The 24,014-nt window shown below is 40.4% G+C and overlaps 1 protein-coding gene and 1 long non-coding RNA gene across 9 annotated transcripts in view; one reads left to right on the plus strand and one right to left on the minus strand.

Annotated features, from left to right (window-relative positions):
- The window catches only part of LOC133504484 (uncharacterized), a 61,083-nt gene extending 42,780 nt beyond the window's left edge, over nucleotides 1-18,303 (plus strand). For 2 of the 3 annotated variants that reach the window (XR_009795972.1, XR_009795973.1), the window contains one exon: nucleotides 10,274-11,866. This is a non-coding gene — a long non-coding RNA (uncharacterized LOC133504484). Of the gene's footprint in view, nucleotides 1-10,273; nucleotides 11,867-18,133 lie in introns of those variants that run through there. The other variant, XR_009795974.1, reaches the window with a different exon arrangement.
- Nucleotides 1-24,014, minus strand: part of brip1 (BRCA1 interacting helicase 1) — a 155,035-nt gene that overhangs the window by 83,235 nt on the left and 47,786 nt on the right. For 4 of the 6 annotated variants that reach the window (XM_061826741.1, XM_061826744.1, XM_061826740.1 and 1 more), the window contains 3 exons: nucleotides 8,555-8,776; nucleotides 1,765-1,964; nucleotides 1,548-1,680 (listed from right to left, as the gene is read on the minus strand). In XM_061826741.1, the coding sequence (XP_061682725.1) occupies nucleotides 1,548-1,680; nucleotides 1,765-1,964; nucleotides 8,555-8,776 (555 nt within the window). The remainder of the gene's footprint in view (nucleotides 1-1,547; nucleotides 1,681-1,764; nucleotides 1,965-8,554; nucleotides 8,777-24,014) is intronic. The other 2 variants (XM_061826745.1, XM_061826743.1) reach the window with 1 other exon arrangement.

Consider the following 24,014-nt stretch of genomic DNA (forward strand, 5'->3'; position numbering starts at 1 on the left):
GAACTACGCTACGTCGTAATGTAGATGAAGTGAAATGCCTACTCACGGAAATAAACAATGGAATATCGACAAGATGGCGACTAGTTGTCAATACGGTGACTTTCGTTGACAATTTCCGGATGATTTGGACGCCAGACGGATCGCTATTTTTTTTTTTTTTTTACATAGAAGATGAATTAATTTTTTTAGGGAGAATTTTGGCGGTAGAGGTTCTCCCTTTATTTTTTTTAATTTAAGGCCTTTTAGGGGCTTGACCGATTTTCGCGGATTTTAAGGACTTTTCGGAGCCCCTAAATGCACCTTCGAAAATTTAGGAGTTTTAGGGACTTTTAGGGCCGCGTGCGAACACTGTAGTATTTCAATGAATAGTTTATATACAATTATTTACATATGACACTGATATTTTCCAGCCATGCCCATCTAAAACAGTGATTTCAGCATCCTTGTCAATTGCCCTCGCTTGATCTTCATCCTTTTTTTCTAACACTTTCACCATCATAAAACTTCGCGCTAATTCCTACGCGCCATTACTTGGCTAAATGACAAGTTACACTGCGATTTCTGAGAACCGAGAACACATGTACATGGCAATGGTGAAACTCGATTAACCACTAACACGTTTGGATCGTTATACTGTATAACTCTGTTGTTTGTTCAAGTAATCTGCCGCAAACAAGTTTTAATGTTAGTCGCAAAATGAAAATATTTACACTACCGAGCAAGTTAGAACGGCCTATGATAGTCGTGCTTGTGCTAGCACTAAGCTGAACTTGGAGCTCGGAGCCCACCACCGAAAGGCAGGCGCACGATACCCTACCCCCCTGAAATTTTTTCAATGGATTTGTGCTTATCTCGAGAATGGTCTTTTTGGTCTGAAAAAGTCGAAAATCCGCCGATCAGCGGAAAATTCTCATCCCTGCCCTTTGTGAGGTTCAGCGTCTCAGATAACAGATGAATGTATGTGCAGCTACCGGCTCACCGTTAGCAAACTTAGCTCCGTGCATGTGTGCCTCCATATATTAAAAGCGCACACGGTTGTACGGACATACGCTTTCATGTTGCGGAAGACTTTTTTTTTTTTTAATGACTGGGCACCTGTATGCACCCTCTTAATTTTTTTATCCCGCGATCCCCTGCCCTAAGTACCAGGACAATCGCTGCGGCACAACATGGGGTATACCGGCCGCCACCTCACAGCAGTCTTGTCCTTAGGGCAGTCGACAATGCGCTAGTGTCCCTTAGCCAATCTAGATGCAGGAACACAATGCATGGTTTCCCTTTGGGAATCATTATACTGTCCTTAGTACAAAATGGACTACTGGCCAAAACATTTTAGCACCTGCAATTTGGGTGCCTCAGACAGCAACTTCTTTAAAAAAAAGTAATGAAATGTATTCACCAAAATACTCAATTTTGGTGATTCTAGTTGAAATGAAAAAAAATTAGTCTGAGTTGATGTCAGACAGAAAAAAGGTTTGTGTCTTTTCCCATTTTGTGAGTTAACTTCAGGTTTCAACAGTACATTATGTCCAACAGTAATAACATACCTTCAGCATCTGAAAGCTGTCAGAAGTGATACCCAGTGTGTAAAAAATCCTCAGGATTTCCTTTCCACTCCAAATTTTACAGGCTTTTTCATATCCCCGATCAGACAACAGACTTTGGCTTTCCTGGATCCAGCTATAAGGACAGAAATGCATCACAAGAAAATTGGTTTACAAATTATTAGAGACATGAAACACAAAACATTTTCAAGTCACTAACTTGGCTAGACAATAGCAAAAATCCCTCAGAGGCTCATGTTTTAACCGACGTATGTTGTTGTTGACCATGTCGTCCAACTCGTCCCTGCACATCAGCAAACTCTTGTGGTCTAAAATGAAGCTGGCACTTTCCCTAGCACAGTCTTCAATATTATGGGCTTCATCCAGCATCAAGATGTGGCCTGCAAGATCAATCTCCATCTGTAAGACATAAAATTGGATTACGACCTGTGAAATATTGACAGAAAACGCTGCTAAAGCCTGGATTTGCTTCCAATCACATGCTAAACCATATTTTCTCATGGATGTGGACCCATGGATAAGCACCACCAAAGTTGACTCAAAAATTGTGCAAAGCGCTCTCATGTAGAATTCATTTTTAGAATGCATGATTTTGCTTCTACCCAGATGATCAATCTGTCTTGTTAATTTTTTCAAAGAACTATTCCAAAGTTAAGCCAATTTGCATTCAGGATAATGCAGCCCTATGGGGCTACAAAAGCCAGTGCAATATGTAGGCCGGTCCAAAGCTTATATAGAGTTCGAGTCAGGAGGGAAATCCAATTTAAAACTAAAATAAATATGAGTGTTCATCAAAAGAATCCCATAATGGATCGGTCGTGGCCCGGGGTTAACAACGCCTGCCCCCGGCACAGTTAACCTGCAGGGCATCAGTGGAAATTCAGCTACTGTGGGTCAAAGACAAAGAAGAGGAGGAAAGTGGATACATCGGCAGAAGAAGAGGAATGCACAGAGCCTACAACTGAGTGTAGGGACTTTGAATGTTGGGACTATGACAGGAAAAGCCCAGGAGTTGGTTGACATGACGATTAGGAAAAAGGATGATACATAATGAATCCAAGAGACCAGATGGAAAGGTAAGGCAAGAGGTGTAGGGGCAGTTTTAAATTATTTTACGATGGTGTAGATGGGAAGAGAAACAAAGGGGTTATTTGAAAGGAAGTGCTGGCTAAGAATGTCTTGGAGGCAAAAAGAGGATCAGCTTGAGTGATGAGACTGAAACTTGAAATTGAGGGTGCTTTGTACGAAGTGATTAGCGGCTATGCACCACAGGTAGGATGAGACCGAGAGTTGACAGAGAAATTCTGGAAGGATGAAGTAGTTAGTTCTGAGCATCTCAAACGCAGAGATTGCAATGGACATGTTGGTGAAGGAAACGACGGCGATGAAGAAGTGATGTAAGTACAGCATTCAGAAAAGGAACTTTGAGGGACAGATGATGGTGGGCTTTGCAAAAATGGTGGAAATGACAGTACTGAAAACTTTTCCAGAAAAGGCAGGACCATAGAGTGACCTACAAGAGCGGAGATAGAAGCACAAAGGTGGATGATATTTTGTGCAGATGATGTAATCTGAAGGAGGTTACTGACTGTAAGATAGTGGTTGGGGAGAGTGTAGCTCGACAGGATAGGAGAGTGGGGTGTAGGATGACTCTGGTGGTGGGTAGGAAGATTAAGAAGACAAAGAAAGAGCAGAGAACAATGTGGTGGAAGCTGAGAAAGGAAAAATATTGTGCAGACTTTCGGGAAGAGGTAAGACAGGCTCTTGATGGCGAGGAAGAGCTCCCGGAATACTGGACTACTACACCCAGGGTTATCAGAGAGACAGGCAAGAGAGTAATGGTGTGTCTTCTGGTTGGAAAGGGAGAAGTAGACTTGATTGTGGAACCCCAAAATATAGGAAGTCAGACAAGGAAAGAGGCTAGCGCTGAAGTGAGATAGTGAGAGGACTGAGAAGAGACGAAAGGAATACATTGAGATGCGACATAGGACAAAGGTAGAGGTGGCGAAGGGTAAACAATGCGCATATGATGACATGTACACCAGGTTGGATACGAAAGGTGAAAAGGGACGGAGGAAAAGACAGGGATAGAGATGGGTAGGATATGCAGCAGTTTAGGGTTTTTTAAGGGTAATGCAGCCCTTTGGGGGCACAAACCAGTGCAATCTGTAGGCCGGTCCCAAGCCCGGATAAATGCAGACTGGTTGCGTCAGGAAGGGCATCCGGCGTAAAAACTGTGCCAAACAAATATGAGCGTTCATCTAAAGAATCCCATACCGGATCGGTCGTGGCCCGGGTTAACAACGCCCGCCCCCGGCACTGCTAACCTGCAGGGCGTCGGTGGAAATTCAGCTACTGTGGGTCGAAGACAAAGAAGAGGAGGAAACCGGATCCAGCGTCAGAAGAAAAAGAGGAATGCACAGAGCCTACAACTGAGTGTAGGGACTTTGAATGTTGGGACTATGACAGGAAAAGCACAGGAGTTGGTTGACATGATGATTAGGAGAAAGGTTGATATTCTGTGCATCCAAGAGAGCAGGTGGAAAGGTAGTAAGGCTAGAAGTTTGGGAGCAGGGTTTAAATTATTCTACCACGGAGTAGATGGGAAGAGAAATGGAGTAGGGGTTATTTTAAAGGAAGAGCTGGCTAAGAATGTCTTGGAGGTGAAAAGAGTATCAGATCGAGTGATGAGACTAAAATTTGAAATTGAGGGTGTTATGTATAATGTGGTTAGCGGCTATGCACCACAGGTAGGATGTGACCTAGAGTTGAAAGAGAAATTCTGGAAGGAACTAGATGAAGTAGTTCTGAGCATCCCAGACAGCGAGAGAGTTGTGATTGGTGCAGATTGTAATGGACATATTGGTAAAGGAAACAGGGGCGATGAAGAAGTGATGGGTAAGTACGGCATCCATGAAAGGAACTTTGAAGGGCAGATGGTGGTGGACTTTGCAAAAAGGATGGAGATGGCTGTAGTGAACACTTATTTCCAGAAGAGGGAGGAACATATAGTGACCTACAAGAGCGGAGGTAGAACCACGCAGGTAGATTATATTTTGTGCAGACGATGTAATCTGAAGGAGGTTACTGACTGTAAAGTAGTGGTAGGGGAGAGTGTAGCTCGACAGCATAGGATGGTAGTATGTAGGATGATTCTGGTGGTGGGTAGGAAGATTAAGAAGACAAAGGTAGAGCAGAGAACCATGTGGTGGAAGCTGAGAAAGGAAGAATGTTGTGCGGCCTTCCGGAAAGAGGTGAGACAGGCTCTCGATGGACAACCGAAGCTCCCGGAAGACTGGACGACGACAGCCAAGGTGATCAGAGAGACAGGCAGGAGAGTACTTGGTGTGTCATCTGGTAGGAAAGGGGAGAAGGAGACTTGGTGGTGGAACCCCAAAATACAGGGAGTCATACAAGGAAAGAGATTAGCGAAGAAGAAGTGGGATACTGAGAGGACTGAGGAGAGGCGAAAGGAGTACATCGAGATGCGACGTAGGGCAAAGGTAGAGGTGGCAAAGGCTAAACAAGAGGCATATGAAGACATGTACACCAGGTTGGACACGAAAGAAGGAGAAAAGGATCTCTACAGGTTGGCCAGACAGAGGGATAGAGATGGGAAGGATGTGCAGCAGGTAAGGGTGATTAAGGATAGAGATGGAAATGTGTTGACTGGTGCCGGTAGTGTACTAAATAGATGGAAAGAATACTTTGAGAAGTTGATGAATGAAGAAAATGAGAGAGAAGAAAGAGTTGAAGAGGCAAGAGTGAAGGACCAGGAAGTGGAAATGATTACTAAGGGGGAAGTCAGAAAGGCACTACAAAGGATGAAAAATGGAAAGGCAGTTGGTCCTGATGACATACCGGTAGAGGTATGGAAGCAATTTGGAGAGATGGCTGTGGAGTTTTTGACCAACTTATTCAACAGAATACTAGCGGGCGAAAAGATGCCTGAAGAATGGAGGAAAAGTGTTCTAGTTCCCATTTTTAAGAACAAAGGGGATGTTCAGAGCTGTGGGAACGATAGAGGAATAAAGTTGATGAGCCACACAATGAAGTTATGGGAAAGAGTAGTGGAGGCTAGACTCAGGACAGAAGTAAGTATCTGCGAGCAACAGTATGGTTTCATGCCTAGAAAGAGTACCACAGATGCATTATTTGCCTTGAGGATGCTCGTGGAAAAGTACAGAGAAGGTCAGAAGGAGCTACATTGTGTCTTTGTGGATCTAGAGAAAGCCTATGACAGAGTACCAAGAGAGGAACTGTGGTACTGCATGCGTAAGTCTGGTGTGGCAGAGAAGTATGTTAAAATAGTACAGGACATGTATGATGGTAGCAGAACAGTGGTGAGGTGTGCCTTAGGTGTGACAGAGGAATTTAAGGTGGAGGTGGGACTGCATCAGGGATCAGCTCTGAGCCCCTTCCTGTTTGCAGTGGTAATGGATAGGCTGACAGATGAGGTTAGACTGGAATCCCCTTGGACCATGATGTTCGCAGATGATATTGTCATATGCAGTGAAAGCAGGGAGCATGCAGAGGAACAATTGGAAAGATGGAGACATGCACTGGAAAGGAGAGGAATGAAGATTAGCCGAAGTAAAACAGAATATATGTGCGTGAATGAGAAAAGTAGAGGGGGAAAAGTGAGGCTACAGGGAGAAGAGATAGCGAGGGTGGACGACTTCAAATATTTGGGGTCAACAATACAGAGCAATGGAGAGTGTGGTCAGGAAGTGAAGAAACGGGTCCAAGCAGGTTGGAACAGCTGGCGAAAGGTGTCTGGTGTGTTATGTGTCAGAAGTGTCCCTGCTAGGATGAAGAGCAAAGTTTATAAAACAGTGGTGAGGCCGGGCCATGATGTACGGATTAGAGACAGTGGCACTGAAGAAACAACAGGAAGCTGAACTGGAGGTGGCAGAAATGAAGATGTTGAGGTTCTCGCTCGGAGTGACCAGGTTGGATAGGATTAGAAATGAGCTCATTCGAGGGACGGCCAAAGCTGGATGTTTTGGAGACAAGAAATGAGAGAGCAGACTTCGATGGTTTGGACATGTTCAGAGGAGAGAGAGTGAGTATATTGGTAGAAGGATGCTGAGGATGGCGCTCCCAGGCAAAAGAGCGAGAGGAAGACCAAAGAGAAGGTTTATGGATGTGGTGAGGGAAGACATGAGGGCAGTTGGGGTTAGAGAGGAAGATGCAGGAGATAGGCTAACATGGCAAAAGATGACACGCTGTGGCGACCCCTAACGGGACAAGCCGAAAGGAAAAGAAGAAGAAGAAGGGTTTTTTAAGGGTAGAGATGGAAATGTGTTCACTGCTGCCAGTAGTGTGCTCAATAGATGGAAAGAATACTTGGAGAAGTTGATGAATGAAGAAAATGAGAGCGAAGGAAGAGTAGAAGAGGCAAGTGTGATGCACCAGGAAGTGGCCATGATTAATAAGAAGCAAGTTAGAAATGTACTAAAGTGGGTGGAAAAATGTAGGGGCAATTGGTCCTGATGACATACTTGTGGAGGAATGGAAGCAATTTGGAGAGGTGGCTGTGCAGTTGGGATTAATTTATTCAACAGGATACTTGCGGCCAAAAACGTGCCTTAAGAATGGAGGAAAATATGTGCTAATTCCCATTTTTAAGACAAAGGCAATTTGCAGAGCTGTGGGAACTACAGAGGAATAATGTTGATGAGCCACAACAATGAAGTTTTGGGAAAGATGAGTGGAGGCTTGACAGGACAGAAGTAAGTATCCATGAACAGTATGGTTTCATGCCTAGAAGGAGCACCACAGATGCATTATTTGCCTTGACAATACTAGTGGAAAAGTACAGAGAAGGTCAGAAGAAGCTACATTGTGTCTTTGTGGATCTAGAGAAAGCCTATGACAGAGTACCAAGAGAGGAACTGTGGTACTGCATGCCTAAGTGGTGTGGTGGAGAAATGTTTTAGAATAGTACAGGACATGTATGACAGCACCAGAAAAATAGTGAGGTGTGCCGTAGGTGTGACAGAAGAATACAAGGTGGAGGTGGGACTGCATCAGGTATCAGCTCTGAGCCCCTTCCCGTTTGTGGTTGTTATGGATAGGCTGACACATGTTAGATTGGAATCCCGTTGGACCAAAATGTTCGCAAATGACATTGAGATCTACAGTGAAAGCAGGGAGCAGGTGGAGGAACAATTAGAACAATGGAGGCATGCACTGGAAAAGAATGAAAATAAGCCAAAGTAAAACAATATATGTGCGTGAAGGAGAGGGGTTGAGGGGAAAGAGTGAGGCTCCATGGAGAGGAGATAGCGAGGGTGGATGACTTTGAATACTTGGGGTCAACAATCCAGAGCAATAGTGAGTGTGGTTCGGACAATCACAGTTAGATGTTTTGGAGACAAGGTTCGAGAGAGTAAGTTTATTGGTAGAAAGGTGCTAAGGATGGAGCTGCCAGGCAAAAGAACAAAACGGAAGACCAAAGAGGTATATGGATGGAGCTCAGGAAGACAATGAGGGCAGTTGGTGTTCGAGAGGAAGATGCAGGAGATAGGCTGACATGGAAAAAGATGACACGCTGTGGTGACAAGCCGAAAGGAAAAGATGACGATTCAAACATTAAGCATTTAATGCCAACAAGTCATACTTTTTATTCACATTGTCCTTTTTTGTGCTCACATGTTTTATTTTCCGGTTAGAATTTTTAAAATGGATATAATTCCTTAAGGAATAATGGGCAGGCAAAACATTTTATTTTACTTTAATGGGATTCAAATTAAACTGCCACACATTTCAGAAACACAATATCAAACAAAACATACCCATAAAAAAAAATACAAAAGAACTGGTTCTTTTTTATTTAGTGACCTCTGAGAATTTCTTTGGGCAGACATAGACGGTGGGGGTGGGGACAGGATGGAGGCTATATTCAAATCTTGCTAGCATTGGGAAAATTTTCACCCTGAAATATTATAGTAAAATTACATCACAATTTCCAAAAGTCTACTTACACTCTCTCTGATCACTGGATCTAATAGGTAGTTATATGGACAAAAAATGATGTAAGAGTCTTGCATGAGTTCACGAGCAGCATAGTATGAACATGACCGAAGCCGTTTGCCCAATGAGACCAGGTCCTCAATGTCCCAGGCTTGGCGCATTCCATGGGTCAAACGCAGAGTGTTGTGGTTGGCCATTTTTTGTACTGCATGGAAGTAACGGCATGATCTTCCCTACGATGTAAAACAATATATAAATAAAAATGATATACACACTGAATAAGACATTTGGATCTGATAATAGTTTTGAATTTGCACAGCTTTAGGCATTATTTACTTTTAATAGAGTATTCTCCCTCACCTTGAGCATACAGCGTCTGTGTTATCAGTAGTGGAACACATTCTATTGCAATATTCATATTTCATAACATGTGGTTATGTGGTATATATAGTGTCCGCAAATACATATACTTTAGAGTATAAATAGTTTTTGCCATATTTTAATTAAATTCAAAAAAAACTTTTACCTGCAGAGCAGATTATTTTCAAAACTTTGAGCATGCTTCTTGTCACATACCAAACACTACAGCGAGTCTTGCTGTATTGACCATGTTTGTCTTTGCAACAAGACTGACCTCCAATCAGTTTTAAATAAATGGAAACCTCAAGGCCTCCTTTCTGCTTCACCTCACCTCGTATAATCAACTTCACTAAATATCCATCAGCAAAACTAAGGAGAACCAGAAGTCGCATTAATTGTAAAGAAATATTGATCATTGGTTTCCGGAAGCGTATTGCATTCACTTGAATAAAAACAAACAAAAAAAATCCAGTTTTTCTGAATAACCCCCCCAAAAGTTATTGGGACACATCGAACTCACAAGAACCTATGAAACAAATGTGTTTTTCCCTTCGGTGTCAACAGGCAATTCTACGACTATAAGCTAGTCCCACAACAGCAGCTCTTCTCGCTGTGACATCAGCAGTAAGCTACAGGAAAGGAGGCGTTTTTCAGGTTCCGGAAACTAGGTCAAAGTTCGCATATTTTAATTCATAAATACTTACATTTTTCAGTAAAAACATTGAACAAGATATGAATTTTATGGTACTGTTGAACATATATTTACATCTATATAAGAGAATTTGTGTTGGAAAATTGACGATTCATACACTTTAAGGTAAGCCACACAATTAGTAACATTGTATGGTAATCCAAATTGTTGTTTTACACTGCATACAAGTAAAATGGCGAACTCCATCTCGGCATGTTTTGCTGATGTTGTTCATTGGTCTTCCTTAACTTGATAATGTTCTTTTCATCATAACACTTGTACACAATAGCACTACGCTTCCTTAAGTAGAAGACATTTGTTGTAACGTTATTTTAAATGCCAATTATACAGCTATACTAAAGAGGCATAGTAACAGTGTAAGTTGTTTAACATGTGCCTCGTAAGGATGTAAATACAACAACGTTGGCAGTAGACTATTTAAATCTTATTCGCAACAAAACTGATAAAAGCCCACATTGAGCCGTTTCGTTTTTCCTCTATTAGAGTTGTATAACGTTATTGTTTATGAATAACTAGTCAAGGCTTTCATGACACAAGAACACACCATAAATCCATTTTGGTGGTTATTTGAGTGAGCACGTTAAAATGTTTGATGACAGGTTCACTTTCAAATTATTAATATACAGATGATGCTTTGTTATGACATTTTCATTGCCAGCATTCCAAAGGCTACATCCTCAACCCTTCGGCTCCCAGAAGATGATGCTCTGTGGGAAATTCTAGCAACAGAGGTGTTCAAGAGGAGAGCATTCATAAAATGAAGCAAGATCATGGAAGTAACAGGTCATTTTTTTCCTGGTGATAGATACTGATTTTAAAATTATTTTCTCATCTATATTTTACAATCAAATGCATATATGATTATACTTTTACCAATACATTTTAGACCAGTTGTGTCAAACCCTCAGCCCATTTTGGCCCACGGGGTGAATTTTAAATTGGAAAAAATACAGAAGACATTCTGGTGGTGGGGACTAAAGTGCCACTGACATCTGAAACATGAAATTTACAAATTCATCCATTTGCTCACAGCACGTCAGAATGTTGCTGTATATCAGGTTTTTCATCTCCCGCCATGAAAATTCACTGTTTTGAGTTGAATAAGCATAAGTGAAGTTTTTTGCAGACACCGACAGCAGTGGGGGCGTGTGTCTTTATCTGATGTACTGTCAAGAAATGACCTGTTTTTTCCTGTGTGTTATCAAAAATTCCAGCAACACAACAACAAAAGATGACAAAGTTCGTGATACACTCCCTAAACACTATGCAGAATTACTGGGTTAAGTACCATTTTAAAGCAACGGTATACTCCAAAGAACAAGACCTGTAGCCTAATTACACAAGAATCTCTGGGGGAAGAGTCGGTCCTCATGCTAACCCCAGACCTTGTGCGATGATTTGTGGAGGAATAATTGTGATCATAATTATCATACATCTGCTTCCAATAAAGAAATTCTTTGCTCTGCTCTAGATAACGCGGCAGCCTCCTAGGAGGAGATAGCAAGAACAAATACATCTAATCATCAGAACTGTTAGAACTGCTGCCTGTTAAAGAAATGATGAGCACACACGTACTCAGCAATCTTCCACACATGCACATGCATATGAACAAACATGTACACCTTGTTTCAAACTGTTTTGCTTGTCGTCTCCTTTTTGTAACATCCATGTAAATAAGGGGCGTCTTAAAACTAAATAAATTGAAGTGCTCAGGAGAGGATAATCAGAGAATGCAGTGGTGAATTGTACGAGACAGTTCCTCTCCTCTCCTCTCCTCTCGCGAGACTTGAACTGGTGTCTTTGCTTCCTTTTTTGTCCTGTTTAATGAATGTCTGATTGGTGAACCTGACATTTACTTGGTCCTTCGAGCCGGATCTCAAGATACCTGAGGTTTCCAGGGGCCGAGTCGGGGTCCAGGCAAAGACCGTGGCCACGGCACTTGAGACCCTTTCCCGGACTGGGCCTCGACTTTGCGCCTGGAGGCTGAGGGTTGACGAGAAGCCGAAGGAAGTGAAGGCATCTCTGGTGAGTAGGAAACTCCCACACTCATGAGGAATGAGTGAATGCGCGTCTGGGTGACTGCAGCAGAACCAAACCTTGAGAATACTAGTCACTATCGAGTAGACTAATTAGTCTATAAAACTGAGAAAAGGGCAAGGTGTGTCCTGTACGTGAGGTCCGTGATATGTGTGCATGTGTAAAAGTGTGAGTGGAGGTTGGCTACCTCATTTGAACAGGAAATTGAGTGACAACTGTTTGAGGATGCAGAGGTAAGAATTCTCCGCCACTTGTGGTAGAAGCTTGAGAATTACCTCAAACGGACCGTAATTGTCATCCTGTTCAGGGGAAGTCAGTATACTCACCCTAGGTGAACCGCTGACTTCAACAGGGGAAAAACAAATAGCAAAATAGTTGATAAATAGCAAAATAGTTGAAACAGAACATCTGGGAAAAAAATGTGTAAGGACTAGAAGTTTGTAGAAAGCAAAAGTCCTACGAAAACAAAACATCTAAATTTGTGGATAATATTTTTCTGGCCAGTTCAACATACACACAAAAAATATATATAGTTAACCTGCAGGATAAAATAATATCACATCTCATAAAGTTGATGTAACATAATTCGTCCAGGGAACGCAAGAGTTGAGAAAATCTTACCACTTAAATGGTGTGGAAGTACAATAAATTTGGATGGCAGCAAAGTACTTTCTCACAGAAACGGAGTTCGAGGGTTAATATCGCGCACCTCTGCTAGATTTAGAAAAAAAGCAAATTGTTCTGCCATTGGAAGAGCAAAATAAAATGAACCATTTGAAGAATATAGAATTGGAATGACTGGATGTTTTAAAGCAAACTGTGGCATTCCTGAAGATCACACTCCAGGGAGTGAGTATCAAGGGCAATTAAAAAATGCTCTTCATGCAAATTCAAATAATCCTACAAAACAATGGATTGAAAAACATTGGGTTGACAAACCGACTGGCAGCCTGTAACATTACGTTAACCAAGCACTACACGCAGAAAGAGTGCTACAAAATAAGAAAAAGAAAGTTGACACCATTCTGACAGAGGAAGGAAAAATTTATGGAGCTTTATCCAAAACATTCAATAATTGTGGCCGAAGATGAGGAAGAGAGCAGCCATCTCACATCAAAAATGTCACAACTAATGCTTCCAAAATGCAACTTTTTAATTTGCCCCGTACGTTTGTTGGGAAGAGATGGCTTGCTGAAACTAGGACTGGGCTTAATTCCCTCTCTGACAATAAAAATAGAAGTAAAAAGAAAAAAAGGAATTACTGGGAGGACAGTTAAATATCTTACAAAATAGGAATCCAGCACTCTAATATTACACCTTAGATATTCCAAACAAACCTCCCACAAGAACAGGAGATTTCTTGCTGCAAACAGCTCAAGACGTGATTGAACAACCACAAAATGACGTAGGAAGTGACTCATTGCATGTGACAATGTAGTATAAGATAAACTTATAACAGCCCCCACCAGACAAAATCATGATAATCAGTACTCAGATGGTATATCAGTCGTGGTGACAGGAACAAGACTGACTGACTAGTAACTAAATGCACTACACAAGGAATGGACACCACCACACACGTCATTACAACAGGAGTGGAAGAGTTTGGGACAATTTGTTTTGGTAGTACGAAATGTTCCTGATTGGACAGAAAAAGAACCACATTTGGATTGGGACGATTGAACTGTACAGACTATCTTATTGGACAGTCTTAATCTGAGACCAGATGCTGCTGTATTCACGGTGGTATCACAATCTACACAGACAATACTGGAAAAATAAAAGGAATAGCAACAACAACAGAACACAGTGACACATGCAGAGCTACGACAAAATTTGCTCATAGCAGTTCAATTACCAAAAGAAGTAGCCATATGTAAATGTAAACTACACACATCAAAAACCGACAAAGAATCATTAGGAAATGGATTTACAGATAAAACAGCAAAAGAAGCAGCAGCCAAAACCTTTATGGGATTACCTGACCATGAAACAAATGAAGACATACTTTGAGATTATGTGTTAAACAAAATGCAACAAAAAAGCTTACCAGCAGAACTAAAAATGTGGGGAAAACAAGGTACTACATTACTCAAGCTGCACATCCATTCATCCCTCAATCCATTATCTTAGCCGCTTATCCTCACAAGGGTAGCGGGGAGGGCCTGGAGCCTATCCCAGCTGTCAATGGGCAGGAGGCAAGGAACACCCTGACCTGGTTCCCAGCCAACTGCAGGTCACATGGAGACAAACAGCCGCACTCACAATCACACATAAGGGCAATTTGGACACAATGATAGATTTAGTCTAACTATCCATACATTACAAGCACGTAAAGGTCTCATTCCATTCAAAACACTGTTTGGGAGACCATACAAATTACCAATATTTGCCACAGAATGAGAGATAGACGAATGATGAAGGGAAAAAAAAACAAGTGAGTCCCTTTCAGGAGTTAACAACCCAAAACAGCTTAAAAAATTGCAAAAAGGGGTACTTGAGTTCATTTGTTCATTGTAGGAAAGTTTTTGCTTTTGAAACCATTGTCAACACAAACAAAACTAATTTGGTTTTATTGGCCACTTGTAAGATAGCTGTTCTCTTTCCCACTGCCAAGGTCGCTGTTGTCCGGTTCTACATGGGAGTGAGACTGCTGTCATAATGGCAATTAAACCGTTAAATTTTACTGTTGGGTGTTGGATGAAAAGACTACCCGTTATTTTCATTTTTCTGTTCGAGTGGAACCTGTGGGAACCACTCAAGGTCCCACCCCAAAAAAATTGATAAAATAAAATAATTTTAAAAAAATTGGATAACTACATACAAAAAATGTGTCCAAAAGATTGTGTTGTTTGCACAGATCCAGAGATAATACCAATGCTATTAAATGATAACGAATGCAAAAAAAAAAGAAAAAAAAAAAAAAAGCTGGGGGATTCTGTGCATACATTAACTTCTCTTGAAAAACAAAAAAACTTTTCTAATGACATGTCACTAGGAAATTTCACATGCATCAATTTGATAGGACTAGAAACAAATTGGGAATTTTATCAGCATTGATGTGTAAAGCCATTTTTGTACCATTGTCATAGTGGTGCGGCAGTAACTGTCTTTTTGAGTTTTTACACTGGATGCCTTTCCTGACGCAACACTTCTGCATTTATTCGGAGAGAGAGCTGGAGCCAATCCCAGCTAACTTCAGGCAGCGGCAGACTACACCCCGAACTGGTCGCCAGCCAGTCGCAGTGCAGATGTTGACACCATCACTGAGCGGGAATCGATCCCACGCTGCCTTCACTCGAAATGTCCCTCTGAGGGAAACCCGAACTACAACGTGGCCCGCAAGAGAAATGAGTTTGATATCCCTGCACTACACCATCATGAAAAAAAAAATGTAACAAGTTACTATGCTTTAATAACCTTATTACTGCCATTTGTCTATTCATCCTATGTCTGTTTATGAATTAACATCTACTGTACATGCAGTTTTACCCAAACACTGGTGTAGACTGAGCAAGAGGTGAATGACATGGACAAAATAGCAGAATGAAACAGGTGGATACACCATACACACTGTAAAAGGTCATCTCAAATGAGTCACCCAAGGGGAAAGGTGAGCAAAGACCAGCATACGGTGGGTGCAGATTTATTGTATCTGAAAATACCTGAAGGGTGGTGAAGATTTAAAAGACACTTGACTCATTTAGGGGTGACTTGGTCGACATGACTTCAAAATGGCTAAATGATATGATAGCATGTTGGGCTGCAACATTGACAGCCGTAATGATATTTTTGTTCATATGCTACTTTTGGACACCTGTAAAACAAAAATACATAACAACAGAACCAATAATTATACTCAGTCAACTATGCCTACCACACAAGATAAAGAGGTGCAACCTCATTTCAAATAACTTTGGTAAACAACTATCAGTTCAGCACTTTTTCAATTCCTTGGCAGAGTCTAATTGCTGGGGATTCCATTGTTGGGTTTATGCTAAATGAAACCCCCATTTTCTTCTCACAATTTGCCAATTTAATGCTCCCTTAAGTGGAATCTGACAAAATGAAAGGTAGGTATGTACAGAGCTTTTTTTTTAAAAAAAAAAAAAAGGTAAATTCGTCTGACTTTGGTAAACGCAGCATGGGTTTGGTTGCCACTCAGTAACTGTCGATATGTGGCCTGTGATTGATGACCAGTCCAGGGTGTCTGCCTTTTGCTCAAAGTAAACTGGAAAAGGCTCCAGTGCCCTAACCAGGTTAAGCGGTGTTGAAAATGGATGGACGATACTGAATCATTTAATTCCAAATACTTGTCACTTATATTTTTGTGCCTTAAAGTAAAATCACTGACCAGTTATTATGCAGACATGTAGATGACAAACTGAAGCAAAATGATGTATTTGAATTATTGTAAGCAATAGATATAGCTTTGTGCAGGATATAGAAATGTGCAACAAACCAATTTTGATCATTCAGTTGCATTGTCCGTGTTTTGGTTATGCAGATAATTTACATGGTATCAGAAGTCAAATACTATACACAATTTTAATATCCAGCATATCATGTTGAATTAACTCGAGGCAATGATTGCTCAATTTGCATGGTATGCATCATTTCCTGTTCATTCTGATTTTTTTTTTTCTATAAATTGATGGGGTAATGGGTGGAATAATAGATTCAAAAATGAATTAATAGTTGGAGCCCTGAAACTACCACAATTTAGCAATGAAAAAGACTTACTGACCCATGTATAGCATCGGCAAGACTCAAGTGTTTGTAGATGCTGTAGCAGGAAAAGGTCATTTGTGAACTTGCAACAACAAAAAAAATGAACCTCAGCAAACAGCTGTATGCTTGACTCTCTGAAGTGAACAAGATGTTTCACATGGAGGGTCATCGGGTTCTCTAAGATATGGCTTGAGCATTCTTTATGAGAAACTTAACTGTAAACGTAAATGTCTGTTATAAAACTGCAGTAACAATATTGCCGGCTTTAAAATCTTTTTTTTCCTTACACTGTCCATTGTGTTATCTGTTGTTTGAGAATTGGGGATAATATTTTGTTTCATCATGTCTAATGTTGTCTTTTGTTTTATGTAGATTGACAACTCAATAATTGGAGAAATATATGCTGTTTTGGGCTCTTACATTCCAGTCTATGGTGATAGGATTGCTACAAGGCATTTCTCAATGGAAAAACAGAGAATAGATGATACAAATAGATGTTCCTTTTTCCAAAAACATACAAAGAAAATGGGAAAAAATCGGCAACAAAACCTGTGATCATGCTTTTGAGGGAGAATGAGAGAATACAGTGAAACCAACAAACATGTACCTAACAAATAGGTGAGCCTGGAAGACAACCAGAAAAATATAATTAAGTTGGATACATGACAACATGCAAGTCAAAAAGCGCAACAGTGGAGGAACGAGAGTAATGGATATTATAATGCCACTAAAACTGAAATCCTGTCTCAAGCAAAACAGTTTTTCCTGAATGAGAAATCAACAATGGGAAAATCTGAAGAGCTTAGACATGACAATTAACGTTCAGGAAGAATATGTTGTAAGTGTGCAGGAGTATTATGACACGCACAAATAAACTTTGTTAAGATTATATTTGTTTAACCAGCCCCTAACCGGTGGAGATGACTGAGAGGAAGGAGCTAACATACTATCAAATAAGCAACAGGAAAACTCAAAATGTGGACAGAAGAAACAAACAATGGAAAAGGTGGAGCAGGTGATATGGAAAACACATTGCAATGACTATCAAATCCACACAATGTAAGATGATGAGCTGGGCACCACATAAATATGAATGTGAAACTAGACTGAGTAACTGATTCCCTAATTCAAAAATTTAAGCCGTGATGACAAATTGAAATATGGCTTTTTGATAAAACGGGGGCACATGCTGAGGGTGTCTTCTAGGGATATATACACTGGCCTGGTGCAGATGTGAGTTCCAACACTCTCCTCGAACTGGCAAAAGGGAGAATTGAAATCTGTTGGCAGGATATCAGCCAAGAGACAAAGAACATGGCTTTTTTCCATTTCAGCTTGCACAAGCCTTTACAGCAGCCATCATATTTGGTGAACACTCTGTTGTATCTGATTTACTGATTGACACTGATGTTGTATCTTAGTCAATCTGAGCTTCATCTTTTGGCCACTGCTTTGCAAGAAGCGGTTACTGGCGATAATGAGGAAGAGTTTCTTGATCTTATGTAACGCATGGGAGTAAGAACGGTGCTAACACAAGATACAGTCATACCGCAACTTATGAATATCTCTAACGAAAAACTGAGGTTGTAAAATTTCTTCCCGGAAAAAAAAAAAAAAAGTCTAGTTATGAATAAGACTCGGGATACAAAAGGGAAAAAATGGCGCTGAATTTCACCAAAAGTAAACATCCTGTACTGTATCTTGGTTTAAAGAGGAGGTTCAACCTGAAGTTGAGAAAACTGTTTCACAGGGAAAGGCTGATGAGGACATTGACGAGTTAGTTCAGGAGCACCACGAGGATCTTTTGACATTCAGGAGCACCACTAGGATCTTTTGACGGAGGAGTTAAAGGATCTGGGGGCGATGCAACACATGGCAATGCAGGAGCAGTTTCCAGAATAGAGGAGGAGGCACCCACTATTCTGTCAGCCAAAATAAAAGAAGTGTTGATGAAATTCCATGTGTTACTTGTGACTTTAGAACAAAGCCCCTTGGTCAAACCAGCAATATATAACAAAGCAGTTGTACTGTGTTTAAAACAATTTAATCACACACAATACAATAGCAAACTAGCACAAAATAGAGGTAGACAAATTAGTTGCATGTAACACAAGCTAACAAGCCAAACAACGTATAGTCACCAAAGTCTAAACTAATGTCCAGGTAGGCGAATGTTATTTCCAGTGAATGTTCCAGAAAAGTCCAAATGACGAGAGGCAGTAGGCAGGGTGACAGAAAGAGAGTCGTTACTTGTCCAAAGCAGCGGTAGTTGCAAGAAGCATCGCCGAAACCTCTCATCCTTAAATAGCCACTTCTCAAAAGTTCCAGAAAGATCCGCGTCCAACAAAAAAAGTCTCCTTTCAGAACGTAAAACAAAAGGTCCGGGTCATGACTTAATAAAGAAAGTACGTAAGAAATAAAGGACGTAAAACAGAAAAAGACAACAAATAAAGATTAAATAAGTAAAAATAGACAGTCAACACACTCTCCTCTTAAGGAAAAGTCACAAAGAAGCTGTTGTAATATAACGAAGCAACAATTCAAACATGAAACAAATTACAGAATTGGAAATAGAGAAAAATACAATACTGTACAATTGCAGCATTAAACAGCAATTTTACACTGGAAAGTGCAACAGCACAAACATTGTCTCTACCTTTAATGTGCTTGATCTCAAGACTTGCAAACTCAAATAACACCTCATAAATCTCAGATTTTTATTCTTCATTTTGTGAAGAAAAATCAAGGGATTGTTATCAATAAAGACTTCAATGGTAAAATGTGGTAGTACCTAAGTACACTTCAAAATGATGCAAAGCTCATAAAAGATCCAGAGTTTCCTTTTCAATGGTTGAATAATTTCTTTGGTGCTGATCCAACTTTTTGGAAAAGTAATACATTTTCGCTCACACACTCAAGACTTGAGATATCTTCTTGCATCAAGACACTACCTGGATCTACATAACTTGCATCGATTTGCAATTTAAATAGTTTCTCAAAGTTGGGTGCCTGCAACACTGGAGAATTCATGCGTATGGCTTTAACTCTTTCAAATGCGGCTTGAACACTGGTATACCACCGAAATCTAAACCTGTTCTCTGAAAAGGTTAGTATGTGGAGATACAACGTCAGAGAAATTTTGGCAAACTGTCCTATAATAGCCTGCCATACCCACGAATCCCATGAGTTCTCTCTGACACTGTGGAACTGGGAAATGTGCAATAGCCTCAACTTTAACACCATCTGTTTGTACCAGGCAGGCCGTGCCCTACAAAATGGCCAAAAAAATACAACTTGGGCTTTTCCAAACTTGCACTTCGCAAGATTGACAATCAATTTCCCTGCAGAATTTCACTTTTCGCAAGATTCTTTCAAGATGGATGTTATTGCACAGACACAGCATCGCCCACATATATATCATAACTAACTACATCTGTGTGGGCAGGAACATCAGGAAATAGGTGAGAGAACTCTAAAATCAAAGGTGACATTTTAAGCTTTCTGTTCAGCAGACAAATGTGTCAATTTCTCATCAAGGTGAGCTAACACAGAATTGAACAACTTTGGTGAAGCATTATCACTCAAATCAACCTAACATTGCTAACATCATCAACATTGTCATTTACATAATCATCAACAATTAGTAACTGGGGAGAGTGTTTGGCAATACAACAGACTTTTTTTTTTTTAAGTCTATCATGATATTTCTTAATCATGTTCACATGACATAACCTTCGTGTGTTAAGACAGTCAGGAGTCAAGACAAAGTCTGTGTTACTAACCTTTTTGTTTATCAGATATGGAACCTGATATCTATCTCTGAGTGCTTGGCCAGGAATGGGAAGTAAGACTAACACTTTTTCACCATGAATAAAACTTCATTCTTTTGACTTTTTGTCATAATTTAGTTTCATTTTGGCTTGATAAGTTTTTAAGTTTTATTGGGCCAACTCAAAAGCCTTCAAAAGCCTGTTCCGAAAGGTAGAAATAGTCCAAAAGGTTTATCTAAGGATAGAGACTGAGCCATCGCTCTTTCAGATGCTTTAGTGGTTCGAGTACACTGTGATCAAAAACAAGCTCAAAGGGACTGAACCCTAAACTTGAACTGATTTCTTGACAGAAAACGACAACAAATGCACACTGTCTTCCTAATATTTCTCCGTCTCAAAACAATAAGTCTTAATCATATTTTTCAAAGTTTTATGAAACCTCTCTAATGCTCCCTACGACTCTGGATAAGCACTAGACTTAACCTGTTTATGCCCAACTTATACATTGCTGTTAAAACACATTTGACATAAAATCTGACCCCTGATCAGACTGGACAACTTTTGGCAACCTAACTAAGGTGGAAAACCTGATCAAAGCCTTGATAATCATAGGAGCAACAATCCGACAAATAGGAATAGTCTCAGGAAATCTGCTAGAGAACCACATGATAGTGAGAAGATAATGATTACCAGATCTGGTTTTAGGCAGTGGACCAACACAATCAAAGATAACTGAAAGGTTCCTCGAAAGCCGGTATAGGTTTTAAAGGAGCAGGAGGAAATGTCTGATTTGGTTTACCAATAATTTGGCATGCATGACAGGTCTTACAAAATTCAGAAACCTCTTTCCTTAAGATGGGCCAAAAGAAACGTGCACAGATTTTGTTTACCCCCAAATTACCTGTCGTGGGATTTTCATGTGCCAATTAAAGTACATGATCCTGAAAAAACTTTTGGAAACACAATTTAATGATGTAATTTCCATTCATCCTCCGCAGGAATGTCCGGCAACCTATACCTCCTCACCAAAACACCATCCTGGAAGCAATAAACTGGATTATTACTAGCTTCTTCAAAAGAAACAGCATTACTTGCCAACTGCTCCATTTCCGCATCGTTACTCTGCACTAATAAGATGCTTTCTAGACAAAATGTGATAACCACCCAAAAAATTGTCAGACTTACTGAGACATTAAGAGTTACTCCCCTTCGAAAATAAGTCATCAGCCTCAGAGGCAAAGAATGAACCATAAATAAATCTGACAATTCATAAATGGAATCATTCAGCAAATAAGTCCTGGAAGAAATGTCTTTCAACATTGAACAAGTCACTGCACAGGACGGAAAAGTAGCCGGAAAGTCAGACTCCAACATCTCTGTACTGAGTGAATACGCCAGAGAAACAATGACAGTAATCGGATCAGTGCCAAGTCGAGCTCCCATAAGATAGTTGCCGATCAACGAATCGACACCCGAAAGTGGAAGAGCGTCAAGAACATCAACTGTGATAGTGTCAGAAATCAGATTTGATGTCAAATTCACAAACTGCAAAAGAGCAAGAGAGCTGCCACTTATACCGAGAAGAATAACATCTGAGCTCGCTGAAGACTGCAGGAAAAGTCAAAATATCCTTCAAAATCAGAGAGTGAAGAGCCCCAGGGTCCCTTAGAATGGTAACTGGCCGTGGGGTAGAATTATCCCCCATAATGTGAAACCAAACCAGTGACTAAAAGGCAAATACTCCTTTGGAACGTCAGATTCTGAAAGTTTATTGTCAAACAAAACTCAGAACCACCTGAAATGAAAGGCATAGGTGCAATAGATACTAAAGCATTTGGGGAACCAGTGGGCTGATTTTTGTACTTGAGCTTTTGGCAAAAAAAAAGAAATCAAGTGGCCAGGCTTCTTACAATAAGCACAGACAAGACTGCTTGTCAGAAGAATTTGAACCTGCTTTATCACTTGACCCTGTATGATAAGTAGTCTTACCAGACAAAAAGTCCTTTTGGCGAGAAAACTTGGAATCGCCGGGAGATCGAAAAGATCTTGTGAGTCAAAAAAAATAAATCATCTGGCAACACTGCTGCATCATGCTAGACATTATCCTTCTGTTCATCCAAATAAGTCTTGAGATCAGAAAGAACACACTGCTTAAAATCCTCCGTCAAAACTAATCGCCTCAAACCCTCAATATCTGAAACCTCTTTTAAACTACACCACCTACCAAACAAAGTTTCCTTTTCCCTCGCAAACTACAAAACTCTCATTGTCCCCTTTATGAGCGTTTAAAAATTTCTGACGGTAAGTTTCACTAAAATAATTTTTCAGAAGGGGTCTTTTTGACAATATCATATTCAGAACTCTGCTCGAGAGAAAGGGCCGAATATGCATCCTGAGCTTTCCCCTTTAAGACAGTTTGGAATAGCACAGTCCATGACTTTCGAGATTTTCATCTACTTTCTTGATGTGGTACTTAACTTCGTTCTCATTGAAAGAAGGAACCATTCTGGCATGCCTTGTAATGTCAAAATATGAAGAACTGAGGACGGAGAGGAACTTTCAAGTTTCTCAAGTTCAATCTCTTTATCAGCCTTTTTAAATTCTAATTTTCTAACTTCTATTTCTTTTTTCATCTCTCTTTCAATCTGAATTTGTAATTCCAATTTCCTTCATTCCAAAATGTATGAAGTTTCCTCTTTTACCATGGCCAAAACATCAGAATTAAAAATTTCCACATCAATGAAATGATTCAGAACAATTTTCAAGATTTTGAATTTCCTCAGCAGGTTTGGCATCAACAACACAAAAGGTGATTAAGATGACAGCTTTTCCAGCTACTTCAGCAGAGAACCAGTTTGCGATTTTTACATCAGTACATAAGGGGATTGAATGAAATAAGTCTGTGAAGGCTGACAAACAAATGCAAGAGCAGCTCATACGGTCATCATATTGCATATCAACTTCATTGTCCCCTAGCAGCTGTTTGTTGAAGTTACTCAGGTGCTTTGTAACTTCCCCATAAATGCAAGGTCCTGCATCAATTCTGTGAATGTAATTTTATCACTGGTTTGCCCTTTTCTCTTTGTCAGCACTCCACATTGGCTAAACCACTTTACCTGAGAATGGTATGGCAGGCCCTAGATGCTCTATTCTGATTCAGAGAGAGAGAGAGAGAGAGAGAGAGATGAGAGAGAGAGAGAGAGAGTAGAGAGAGAGAGAGAGAGAGAGAGAGAGAGAGAGGAGAGAGAGAGAGAGAGAGCGATAGAGCAGAGAGAGAGAGCAGAGAGAGAGAGAGAGAGAGGAGAGAGCTGAGAGAGAGTATTCAGGCTTCTGGATTGGATGAAATTAACAGTTTTGATAACACCTTCATGATGTTCTCAATCTTTAATGAATGCAACACAAAGCCTCCTGGCGCGACAGTCAACAGTCCAAAAACCACGTCCTCTATTTGAAAGTTGCACTCTCACTCTCTGAACTTTGTGACAACACCTGTTTTTTTGTTTACCAATCATTGAGGGCACACCATCTGTCGCCAGGCTGACACCACGGACCCACACTACGATGTGTGCAGTGAAATTATTATCAGATGCTGTGGTTGTATCTTTCATTGGCACACTCTCCACGAGCTTGCCGGTGACTGTCAATGTGGCATCAACTTCACGGATTATAATGGCCAGTTGTCCAAGATCAATTCCTTCATCACGTCCTTCATCAATTGCAACTGAAAACACAATAAATGACTTTACTTTGTGCTGTAACTGCTGTCCAAATCCACTGAAAGACCGGAAAGCCGGCTGCAAGTGTTTCTTATCAGGGTTATAATCGTAAAATCTCCACTGCCTTCACCATACAAGTTTTTAC

The sequence above is a fragment of the Syngnathoides biaculeatus genome, chromosome 8, assembly GCF_019802595.1.
Source record: "Syngnathoides biaculeatus isolate LvHL_M chromosome 8, ASM1980259v1, whole genome shotgun sequence".
In the NCBI taxonomy this organism is placed as follows: Eukaryota; Metazoa; Chordata; class Actinopteri; order Syngnathiformes; family Syngnathidae; genus Syngnathoides; species Syngnathoides biaculeatus.